The sequence below is a fragment of the Pelmatolapia mariae genome, linkage group LG17 (genome assembly GCF_036321145.2).
Source record: "Pelmatolapia mariae isolate MD_Pm_ZW linkage group LG17, Pm_UMD_F_2, whole genome shotgun sequence".
Classification (NCBI taxonomy): Eukaryota; Metazoa; Chordata; class Actinopteri; order Cichliformes; family Cichlidae; genus Pelmatolapia; species Pelmatolapia mariae.
In genome coordinates this window covers 329,601-342,084 of record NC_086242.1, presented here as the reverse complement: position 1 = coordinate 342,084, position 12,484 = coordinate 329,601, and the positions used below count along the sequence as shown (strand labels likewise).

General features: G+C 40.8%; 1 protein-coding gene across 11 annotated transcripts in view; it reads left to right on the top strand.

The window, feature by feature from the left end:
* LOC134615971 (pleckstrin homology domain-containing family A member 5-like) overlaps window positions 1–12,484 on the top strand; it is a 174,342-nt gene that overhangs the window by 37,520 nt on the left and 124,338 nt on the right. Inside the window, exon 4 of one of the 11 annotated variants that reach the window (XM_063460684.1) lies at window positions 5,362–5,407. The exons of the other annotated variants lie outside the window; for them this stretch is intronic. Within the exon in view, the coding sequence (XP_063316754.1) occupies window positions 5,362–5,371 (10 nt within the window). The 3' untranslated portion in view covers window positions 5,372–5,407. Of the gene's footprint in view, window positions 1–5,361; window positions 5,408–12,484 lie in introns of those variants that run through there. 11 annotated transcript variants of the gene reach the window in all.

Sequence of the window (12,484 nt, the reverse complement as noted above, 5' to 3'; positions counted from 1 at the left end):
TTTATTTTAGTTTTCTGTTTGCACAGTTTTTTTGTTTAAATACTACTTGCACTTTAGTATATATTACTTAATATTTGTATTTATTTCGTTTTTATTCTGATGGTCCCATTGAGTAATGTTATTCATATATTTAGTCCATCTTTCCCTCATGTTATCCTATTTCCATCCTGTCCTCATATTGTCCTACATTTTCCCTCAGGAGTTTTATTTATAGGTGCAGATGGCAGGTTTGGTTTGTTTGGTCTCTCAGAGTATTTGAAGTTAAATTGTGTAGAGAGTATTGTATGTAAGCAGTGTGGGTTAGTTAAAAAGCGATAACACCAGTTACTGTGCTGACTTGAACTTGTATTTGGGGTATATAGACCCGTACCCATCATGCAGTGGTTATGTTTGTGGTCTGATCCCATAGAGCTGCTCCTGTAGCACACAAAGCATTTTTTGTTTCCTGCTATAGGGCTGTCTTTTTTTATTTAACGATCCTGGGAATACGAGTCCTTGGCACAAAAATGCTCTCAGCGCAGACCTTGTTGTTCCCAGCTGCAGTCGAGGGTCCGTGCCGAAAAATGCTCAACTTTGGGAAAACCACTTTTGTGTTATCAACTAAAATCAATAAGGGTTTGGACTTAGCCTTATTTACACTGTTAATATTTGAGTTTGTGCCTTGATGAGCTGTGTTAGCAGTGCAAGTGGAGCCTACCAAATATAAGTGATTTTAAGCTGGTGGCTAACCAGATACCAACCAGTCATTATCTGATATCAAACAATATTAAAATACAAGCAAGAAGACAAAAGGACAGTTCAAATATTTCATCCATGTTTGCAACAACTGCACAGATGATGACTTTCATCATGTTTGTAGTGTGAAGCTTCAGGTGTTTCTCACATCATTTCCTTTCTGTTCGATAGAAGATTTCAGTTGAAATCTCAGTGTTTGTAAGACTGTTCTGTCTTCATTGATCTTTAGCTTTTAATCAGGTGATGAAAGTCAGCTTGGCTGCTGAAGATTTGAAACAGTACAGACTTTATTAAAAACAAACAAAAACTATAAGCAAACTGGTGACACAATGGATTGTTGGGCCATGAATTGATGATAAATCTGAGTTAGGGTTTGTTGTAAAAGCTGAATGTGTCCTGAAGGCCAATCTTTAGAGTCTAGTTTTATCTTATTAGATACTTTGATCATATTCATAAAAGCTTTGTTATTTAGTAAACTGTGACAGTACAAAAATACATTTTCTTGATATTTTAAATGTAACTTGGAAACTGGGCATATTTTCATCGAAAGATATTAAAAGATTTGAATGTTCACGGCACTGTGCAGAAACCTGGTACTTGACCTTTTTGTCGAGAAAGCTGGGATTGAAAGACACTGAAGTCCCCCCGGCTGACCTCTCTGTGACATCTGAGACAGGGTCAGTGGTCTTTTATGTTAAAAGTGATACAGAGTTTATGTACATGTGCTTTTTAACTGTAAATCATCTTTATTCTAAATCAGAGATATAAGTCTAGTTAATTTGTTGAATGACTCTTGAGTTATTCTAATGTCTGAAGTTGTGTGTGGACATGATCCAGCTGTGATTCTGGCAGATTAGTGAGAAATGTGTCGCCAAACATCATCACCCCTGATTCTGATTAAGAGAAGCTGTATTAAGGAATCACAATTCAAATGTGAATTTGCTTAATACTGATCAGAGTATAATCAGGTATAAGTTTAACCAATATGAGGAATATGAGAATGTAATAATGATTCTAATAACAGGACACTCACTCAGATTTAGTATGGTGCGTGTGTGTGTGTGTGTGTGTGTGTGTGTGTGTGTGTGTGTGTGTGTAAATCACAAACGACAGAGTTTTAAAGAGAAAAGTATGAAAAAGTATTTGTGTGTAGTTGAATTAAAAAGGGGTTACAGCGTTGGATGTTCATGTGAAAATAATCGTGACCAGGTCTCAAAGGTGTGTGAGGAACCAATCAGAGGCTCTTCCCTTTGTCTGGATCAGTGCGATCACAGCTGGATACTGTCGCAGTGACAGCAGAGCGATCAAACCCTGGCCAAGCGCTGGACTCATTTTGCCGTGTGAGATTATAAATTCAAGCAGATTGGGATTTCCATTACTTTCCTGATGGATTACAACTTCCATGAGTTCCACAGTTTTGTCCGTGCATTTTAACTTTGAGAAGATTTGGATTTTCACTGCATTCCCGGGGGGCTGAGTTTCCAGTGGGTGCTGCTTTCCTGCTGGACTATCATTAAAAACATGAAACACAGAGACGAGTGCATCTTCAGGCCGGTTCTCTTCTCAGTCTTCCTCCTCTGAAAGATCAGAACAAAGTCAGCATTAGCTCAGAGTAGGTTCATTAGATAAGTATAATTAAGTGATCTGATTCTGCTTTTGATAAATTGCTTTAATAAAATATCCTGAATTTAAAAAGTTTTATCCTGGACATTCCCTTTTTGACCCTTTGTGAAGCAGTAGAGGGAAAAATCTGATTCACATAAGTATAAATAGCTCTCATTGGTTACTCCAGCCCTTTGAAAGTAAGAGACTCTTGGAGCTTAGTTATCCAAGCCACTAAATTAAACCCAGTGCCATGGATCTATAGGGGAGCTGCTGTAACTGTGGCTGGTAGCAGGTCTCCTGATTTTTAGTTTAGTTTTTCAGACTAAGCAGGGTAAACACCCGGAGTCTTACAGACAGTTAGAACCAGGTGAGACCCTCACCAGGGGCTGGAGTGAACAGAGAGCCGATCCAGACTTCCTGTGTTGTTCCACAGATCGGCACTTTCAAACAGCTCTGCTTGCTTAACACAGTTTACAAGTAAGCTCACTTACAGTGAATCAGTGCTGTGTACAAATGTTACTTACAAAGTAAGAAAATTGAGTAAAAAGTAAGAAGTAGCAGAACGTGAGTGTGAGATCCCTGATTGGCTGATTAAGTTGCTGCTAACGCCCCCATGATGGTTCATGTTTGGGTCATGGTTGTAGTCTGATTCACACTTACAGATTGTGCTGCTCAGAGTATTACTTGACATAATGTAATGACTGTATTTAATATGAGAACATATTTCAGCATTAAACAGAGTTGGACTGTAACCTGCGGGCCGTTTAAACCAGCGGTCTCCAACCTTTTTTGCCTCACGGACCGGTTTATGCCCGACAATATTTTCACAGACCGGCCTTTAAGGTGTCGCGGATAAATCCAACAAAATAAAACTAGTACCGGTACCGAAAAAAGAAGATTTATTCATAACACACGTGAAAAGACCCAGGAAAACCGAGTTAACGATAAAAACGATAACAAAATAACGCTGAAAACCGATAAAAACCCTGAAAACCATACATTTCACACCTGAGCCTCAACTCTCGCGGCCCGGTACCAAACGACTCACGGACCGGTACCGGTCCGAGGCCCGGGGGTTGGGGACCGCTGGTTTAAACTACATGTAGGTTAGTCGGCCTGTTTTTCACTCATATTCTCACATTAACTCAGAGACAGATGTTCTTCTCTCTGACCAAACGTGTGTGAACGTTGGTGTGTTTGGTGTGTAAAGTTTCGTGTGCACTTTCATCTGTGGTGGTCTCGTGTTTGGGAAAGAAGTCACACTCTCCGCTCTTACACACACACACACACACACACACACAGAGCTTGTTTTCAAAGAGATAATTACAGGAAAGCGCTTTTTTTGGCTTGAATGCAATTTGATTGCACTTCCATTTCCTCTGCTAGAAATCAAGAGAGCGTGTGTGTGTGTGTGTGTGTGTGTGTGTGTGTGTGTTGTCATGGCAACACACACAGGCTGACTACTGTAGATTTGTATGACTGATATGTTCAAAACGGAGTAAGTTGAAACGAGTGTCCTGCCCAGACTGACGTCCATAATTTTAAAGAGACTTTTAATATCCTGATTCTATCTTTTAAAGACAACGAAAATTAAGAGATGATATGTTGTAACATTGTTTAACAATGTAGCTGTGAGTTCTAACCTATCAGGCTGCTACATTAAACCAGCATGCTGCTTTATCCGACATGTTTACTTGTTACTTAACTCTTTTCTCTTTTTGATATTTTTGTAAATTTCAATGTATTTAGGTTTTGTTTAGACAATACAAGCAAAATTTAAATATCACCTGTGACTTGACTTTCATGTTTTTATAGATTGGGAAAAAAAAACCAGTTTCCTGTAAATTCCAGGATTCCTAATGAAACTTCCTGATAGTAGCTGTTAGGGCTGCTACGATTATGTCGACTATCAAAATCGTCGACGACTAATTTAATAGTCGACACGTCGTTTGAAGCTTTGTAAGATCCCAAAAGACGCAGGAATAAGTAGTAGGATTTAAGAGTGTAATAACGGACTGAAACAGAAGATGGCAGCACTGCGTGTGCAAGGATGCCAGCTGCCGTTCAACCCCGAAGAAGAAGAAGCTGTGTCCCAGAATTCATAGCGCGGCCCTGCTCAGTTTCCAACAATGGCGGCAGCTAGTTAGTTTTAATATTACTCTTATTAATCTTTCTGGGTCACAAAATAAACGTTTAACATATTTTCAGGCGAGAATGTAGCTGTGTAAACCTCAAATATCTGCTCGGTTTATCAAGACACCACATATTTTCAAAAGCGCTCCGACGTTTTCGGAGACGTCTGTTACCCACCAGCTCGATAGCTAGCCGGGGGCAAGGCTCACTAGAGCCCGTGAGAACACCGGACTCCGGGCAAATCATTTTCAAACCCACCGCCGTCTTTCGCTACTCAGGTTAAACATGATATATGATATATATATACACAGCTGAATAAACGTCAAGCAGACAACTGATTATTAGAAGTGTGAGATGCTCGAGAATTTACTCCGGTGTCCTGTTATATTTTAGATAGCAAGGAGCAGACGGCTGAGTTTATTAAACTCCACCGAAACAATCTGCAAATTTCATTAAAATTAAATAAACTATCATCTTGTCTTTATTTTTAGTTAGCACCTTAAACACTTAAAGCTGTAAGCTAATGATAGTTCTATAAGAGCAGATGATGCTGGTGCAATAAGCTGTACGTTTTACGTCCAATGGATGATGATCTGATTAGTCGACTAATCGCAAAAATAATCGGTGACTAGTCGACTATCAAAATAATCGTTTGTGGCAGCCCTAGTAGCTGTCCCAAGTTACAGATTCAGTTAAAGTCCAGTGAAAATTTCAGGCCTTTATCTTTAATAGTTTTTGACATATTCCTGTTGAAACATTGCAAAACTAAAGGTGTGAACCAACGTGCTTTATTTCACTGCTTGACTGTATAACATGACTGCTGACAGATTCTCATTGTGTCTTTTCATGTCATCGACTACACCGATCCACGTCCTGTCTCAAGGTAAGATGTCTTTAAATATATTTTCCTGTAGTGATGATGATTATTTTTTCTTTCTGCTTGTTAATCTTTATAATCTTGCTTGGAGACAGAGTTTTGCTTCAAGTAGTTGTACGTAAAATTAGGAACTTTGTTGTGTTTTCATTGACCTGGAAGGAGAAATTACTCAAATCGTTGCAAGTTTCAGTTGTGTGTATAAAAATAAACACACATACATATAATAAGGATTATGAGTTGTAGTAATAAAACACAGTTAGGTCTATAACTTGTTGGACAAAGACACGCCGCAATGGCAGTGTGATCCAAGCATTTGTGGACGCAGGACTCAGAGTTGCAGAGTTTGAAGTCTGTCGTTTACAGCGTGTAACAGACAGTCGTCTGTGGAGCGTCCACGCTGCTCATTAATGTTCCAGAAACACAGAAACCCACAAACTGTCTGTAATCCAGAAAACAATCCTCCTTCTGTGTGAGTCTTTCAGTATATTTTGTTGGATGGTATTAAAAACACATCAAAGAACATAAATCTCACATAAATGCCAGATAAAACAATGAATTATTTCTAAAAATTAAGTGTAGTGAGCTACAGATTACATCTGTGGTGCAGTAGTGTTGCCTCACTCTTCACCTGGCCGGAGAGGTGGAGTCTGTACGTGTTTGTGTGGTTCTCTCTGGGTGTTCTGGTTTCTTCCAACAGCCCAAACACGTGCAGTTAGGTTAGATTAACTGGTGAAGCTAAATTGCCTATAAGTGTGCTGCTTTTGGCCACTGTGTAAGCCCTGGTTCAGTCCGACGGGGGCGTGGTTCAGTCCGACGGGGGCGTGGTTCAGTCCGACGGGGGCGTGGTTCAGTCCGACGGGGGCGTGGTTCTAAGGCCCCAGTTAAAAAAAAAGGACTGTGTGCTGTTGGAAATTTTAGAACGCTCTTCTGTTATAAAATATTTCTCCAGTCTTACATGTTAAAAATGAATCTTTACATTCTAAATACAACATTCCTCCCATTTCAGGATGTTATATATATCTAACATAAACCACATTAGGGCGTAGGACCAAAATGTCAAAATATTTAAAATGAAATAAAAAAATGAAGATGGAGGCTTGGATGGAGTCAAAGTACCATGGGAGGCAGAGATGGGGAGGAAGTGGCCTCTGTAATGACAGATGAGCAGTGAGATTTAAAATACGGAGTGTATCAAAGATGGCGCCTGTGTGTTTGGCACGCCATCTACCGCTCTCTTTTATTATCCGTCTGATTTTATTGTTTTTTGCTAATGTTGTGCAACATGTCAGTTCAATGCTGTCTTATGATCGCCAGACATCATTGAAAATAGGCTCATCCACCAAAGCTTCGGTTCGGTTTGGTAAAGATAGCCAAGGTTCTCTGCCTCCCTACCTGGAAGCTATACCACCGCCACCAGATATGCGGAAGCGACGCAGGAGACGGGGTACCCGTGGAGGTCGCCTCGTTAAGCTGAGAATCCGGATTTCTTACCTTCCTCACGATCTACGCTCCGTTCGTCAATCTTTTCCACGACTCCTGGTACCATCGCGTGCCCTGGATCCTGTGGATTCCTGGTTGGTTCCCGTTGTCGGCTCTATCGGGAGCAGCCCTGTGAAATCCTTCCCTCGTTGGAGGCGAATGGACCGATCAAACCTTCGACCGGTGGATCTGGTTGTCACTACCCCGGAGGTCTCCGAACCAGCTCCCCTCAGGTTGGGTTTAATAAATGCCAGATCGGTGGTGAATAAGACCTTCATCCTGAAGGTTTTCTGTTCTTCCATGCTTTGGATTTCCTCTGTTTAACTGAAACCTGGACTTCACCCGGTGAGTTAAGCGCCTTTTCTGAACTGCTGCCCGCTGGCTGTGCTTATGTTAGCGCTCCGAGAGCTTCTGGTCGTGGCGGGGGGTTAGCTGTTGTTTTTATAGCACACTTTGAGTTTAAGCAACTGTCCTCATGGACACGCCACACCAGCTTTGAACTTTGCCTGTGTGAACTGGGCCACTCGCCTTCATTGCTGTGTGCAATAGTTTATCGGCCTCCTAAATATAACAAGGAGTTTTTATCTGAGTTTTCGGAGTTTCTCGCTGACTGTGCATCCCGGTATGACCAGGTCCTGCTACTCGGTGATTTTAATATACACGTATGTTGCCCAGGGAAGCCCCTGGCTAAGGACTTCATGGACCTGGTGAACTCTTTTAATCTTGTTCAATCTGTTAAAGGTGCCACTCAAGAACGTGGTCACACATTGGATTTGGTGTTATCATATGGGTTATCTGTCTGTAACTTACATGTGAAGGATGCTGTATTCTGTGACCATATGCCCATTTTATTTTACGTTGTTGCTCTTAGTCCTGTTGTTAAACGGGCTGCACCGACGCGATGCTATCGTGCCTTCGGCTCAGATACTGCCGAGCATTTTTCAACACTATTTGAACAACTTGTGTCCAGTCCCTCTGAGTCGTCCTCCGTAGATGGATTACTCTCTCATCTGGACTCTGTTTGTAAATCTGTCCTTGACGTTGTTGCTCCTCTAAGACTCAGGCAGTGTAAACCCAAGGCCAGCCCTTGGCTAACCGATTTTACTCGAGCCACTAGAAGAGACTGTAGGAGATGTGAAAGACGATGGAAAAAGGACAGGCTCTACGTCTCTCTGGAAGCTCTTAAGACGAGCTGGAAAGCTTATCAGAGGGCAGTAAAGCCGCCAAAAACTCCTATTTTTCACAACTTATTGCTGTTAATTCACATAAGCCTCGTGTTCTGTATAATACCATAAATTCTGTACTGAATGCAGAGGATCATGCTCTTTTGCAGTCTTCTGAGGTTATGTGTAATAGGTTTCTTCATTTCTTTGTGGATAAGGTTGCTAGTTTGAGACCCTCCACTTTATCTTCTGTTGACCCGGCTGTGCATGTTCCCTGTTTAAATTTGCTTATTGCTTTCCAACCAATTGTTCTACCTGAACTAGAGAAGCTTGTGTTAACTGCTAAACCATGTGGTTCTCCGAATGATGTCGTTCATCCCCGTTTTCTGAAAGAGGTGTTTCCTACTGTTGGACCACATATTCTGAACATAATCAATACCAGCCTCTTGTCAGGTCAAGTACCAAGTGAGTTTAAGCATGCAGTTATTCACCCCTTACTTAAGAAGCCAGGCTCAGATATTTCAGTAATGTCAAATTTTAGACCCATCTCTAAACTTCCTTTTCTGAGTAAGATCTTGGAAAAGGTTGTTCACACTCAGCTGATGGATTCTCTAAACAACTTTCAAATGTTTGAAGTTTTTCAGTCCGGCTTTAGGCCGTTTCATAGCACAGAGACAGCTCTCATAAAGGTTATGAATGCTATTCTGGTAGCGACAGACTGTGGTAAACACGTAGTGCTTATACTACTAGATATGACTGCTGCATTTGACACAGTGGATAACGACCTGCTGATCTCTCGATTACAGCATTGTGTGGGCATTTCTGGCTTGGCACTCCTGTGGATAAAATCATATCTGTCAAACAGGAGCTTCTGTGTTAAGTTGGGCTCATCATCGTCCTCTGTGGCCCCTCTGCCATGGGGTGTACCACAGGGATCTATTCTTGGGCCATTACTGTTTTCATTGTATCTCCTGCCACTGGGTGCGATCTTTCGTAAACACAAAGTTTCATTTCATCTATATGCTGATGATTGCCAGCTTTATTTTCCTTTCAGTCGTTCTGATCGCTCCCCCTGCTTGATTGCCTTAGTGATGTTAAGTCATGGATGGCTCTAAACTTTTTAAATTTTAATGAACGTAAAACAGAAGCAATTCTGTTTGGCTCGAATCGTTCCTCTGATGCCCCTGATGTTGACCTTGCTGCTCTGACCCCTCACCCGAAGAGCTCGATTACCAATCTTGGGTTAAAAATCGACTCTGCACTTACCTTTGATGGCCACGTGAATGGGGTGGTGAAATCGTCATTCTATCACCTCAGGCGTCTGTCGAAGGTTAAACCTTTTCTTTCAAGGCGTGACTTGGAGACTGTCATCCATGCTTTTATAACCTCACGCTTGGATTATTGTAACTCCCTTTTAATAGGGGTTGGACTGGGCACTCTGACACGCCTGCAACTAGTACAGAATGCTGCGGCACGGTTTTTAACTGGTAGAAGGAAATTTGAGCACATTACTCCGGTCCTGGCCTCCCTGCACTGGCTTCCAATTGAATTTAGGATTCATTTTAAAGTTCTTTTATTGGTTTTTAAATCCTTAAATGGTCTGGCACCTGCATATATGTCTGATTTGCTGAAGCCCTATGTCCCCACTCGTTCGCTCCGGTCAGCTGAGCAGCTGTTGCTCTCAGTCCCCAAATCACGGCTGAAACTGAGACCGAGCGTTCTCTATCGTGGCTCCAAAGCTTTGGAATAATCTTCCTCTTCACATTAGGCGATCGACATCAGTGCTGGTTTTTAAATCCAGATTGAAAACACATTTTTATTCGTTGGCTTTTAACTCAGTGGTTGACTGACTTGTGTTTACTTATATTTTATTGTTTTTACTATGTTTATTATTTTATCGTATTTATTATTCTTATTGTATCGCTTATACTTCCATTGTTCAGCACTTTGGTCAGCCTTGTGTGTTTTTAAAGTGCTATATAAATAAACGATGATGATGATGATGAGAGTGGAGGCTGATTGGACAGAAAGATGGTCTGAAAAAGAGGAAGTGACGTAAAGCTTAGGTTAGCCACCAAACACCTTCACTCTGTTGTATATAGCATTTGTATTCTATTTTTATCCTATTGTATATTTTATTCTATTTTATTCTACTGTATATAGTATTCTATTTTTATTCTATTCTGTACAGTTGTGTACTGTATTTATTCTTATTTTATTTTATTCTAATTGTCCTTCATAACTTTTGCACTGTCCACTTCCTGCTGTGACAAAACAAATTTCCCACGTGTGGGACTAATAAAGGTCATCTTATCTTACCTGGGAAGAAGACAGATGTGTGACTACAGGTCTTCATTATTGAACGTTGACATAAGCTTCAAAGTAACGTCAGTGATGATTGACATTACAGCTCAGATAAAACGCGAGCATCTCGCTCACACTACAGAAGGGAAGCAAGCAAAAATAGTTAAGCAGCTCAAGACATATCATCAAACACAGTTTGGCTCATAATCTCTAAAGCTGTTTCATTTTCCCAGGAAGGAAAATCCAATCCAACTTTATTTACAAAGCACTTTAAAATAGCCGGCACAGGCCCCAAAGTGCTGTACAGGAAACAAGTTAAGAACAATGGATGAAACGAAACAGCAAAAAAGAAAACACATAAATATTAAAACAACCCTATATTAAAAAACAACATAAAACAACATACAATCAACTAAAAAATAAGTGAAATAAAAATAAACTAAAAACCATCATCTCACTACAGTCGCCTAAAACACTCCAACATCTCACAGGCTGTCAAAGGGTGAAGAGATGTGTTTTGAGAACAGGCAGAGAAGAGCCCGTCTGATCTCTAACAGAGGCTCAGAAAAGACGACGAAAGCTCAGCAAGTGACGTTTGATTAGCTGCAAATTTAAAGCTTTGTATAATGCAGTTTGCTAAATTGACAAAGCGCTGTACAGGTGACCTGACAAAGGCATTTCCATAAGGAGAGCGAATCAGTAAAGTTTGGCTTGTGACTTATTTCTGTGTAAATCAGCCCCACCTGTCTGCATCGCACGTTTACTGCTACACTACATGGCACTGAGACTCTTTGTATTTGTATCATGTATTTACAACATTCAGCGTTTGTGTTATTGGTCCAGGTGAATACCAGTGCCTGATTGGCTTTTAGAAGTCAGTCTTCAGAGTCACATCTGTTGGTCCACGTGGTGTTTTCAGTGACCTGGTGGGACTTTTCCCTCTGACGTGTGACAGAAATGGTCACTGTGCTCCTCCTGCTGTGCCTCCAATGAATCTGCTTGTCATCATTAGCAGATTCTCTGCTGTAATCACACTCTGCTACTCAAGCCAAATAACTTAGATCAACTGGTAATAGTTATAGACCTGTTTCTAACCTTTCATTCCTAGGGATGGGAATTTCAGTTCTTGTAGAAAACTGGTTCCCAGTTCTCCAATTCCTTGGAATTGTTGGTCTGCCTGCCTATCAATGCTGCTCATCAGTTCTTGCACTCTTTGCAAACATCTGCACAGACAGCATGCTAGCGCTAAGCTAGCCAAGAACCCAGAGAGAAAGCTGAGTGAACGTCGACCCCGAACTTGAACAGGTAACAAGGCTGCAGCCTCCCGTTCTACCTGTTCATGTCTGTAAAGCAGAATCATTGTAGCGATCGCTGTTTTCTGCTGGTTTCCATCTTTGCTTTGTGCAGAGTTGTGTCTCCTCATTAGGGATTTGTGTTGGTGTGTAGCCTCAGATTCATATTGTCGGTGGTGATTATGAGACGGTGTGTTTCAGCTATTTTACATCAAATTAATGTAACGAGCAGTATAATGAATGACTTTTAAGAAAAGTGTTCTGATACGTGTAATAATTACTTTTTTGAACAAAGACTCCCACACTGATCAGAGCAAAGAGGGGAAACGTCTCAGTGAATATGCACAAACATTTGTTCCACAACATCCAATCAATTTGCATGAATGTAATTTAATGATTGCGGCGTAGAGATGGTGATGCCTCTTAAAACAGAGTCTGTGAGAACCCAATGAAAGTCAATAGGTGATATGGATTTGGATATATTTAGAATCACTAAATTCTCATCTGATGCCATCCCGACCAGCTGACGCTGATGCTATTTTACATCAGCTGAATTTATCATTAGCTCAATCAAACGAACGTCATGTGTATGATCTGTTACCAACATGATCTCTTTTTAACTCAGAGAAATACTTTCTCACCTTTTTATGTTCATAACTCTGCGTTTGTCCATCACAGTATGCTCAGTATCGCCCTCAGACGAGACACACACACTCACAAACACACACACACCAAATCACAATAAGAAGTCAGGACTCGGCTGTTCGAATTCTAACCACATTTATGTTCATTGATTAGATTTAAGCATAATTAATTATTAGCAAAGTGACATGCTTTAGCATTTTGTATCAGTCTAAACGTACAGTAGAAGCTAGAAGTTAAATCTTGTTACCCTC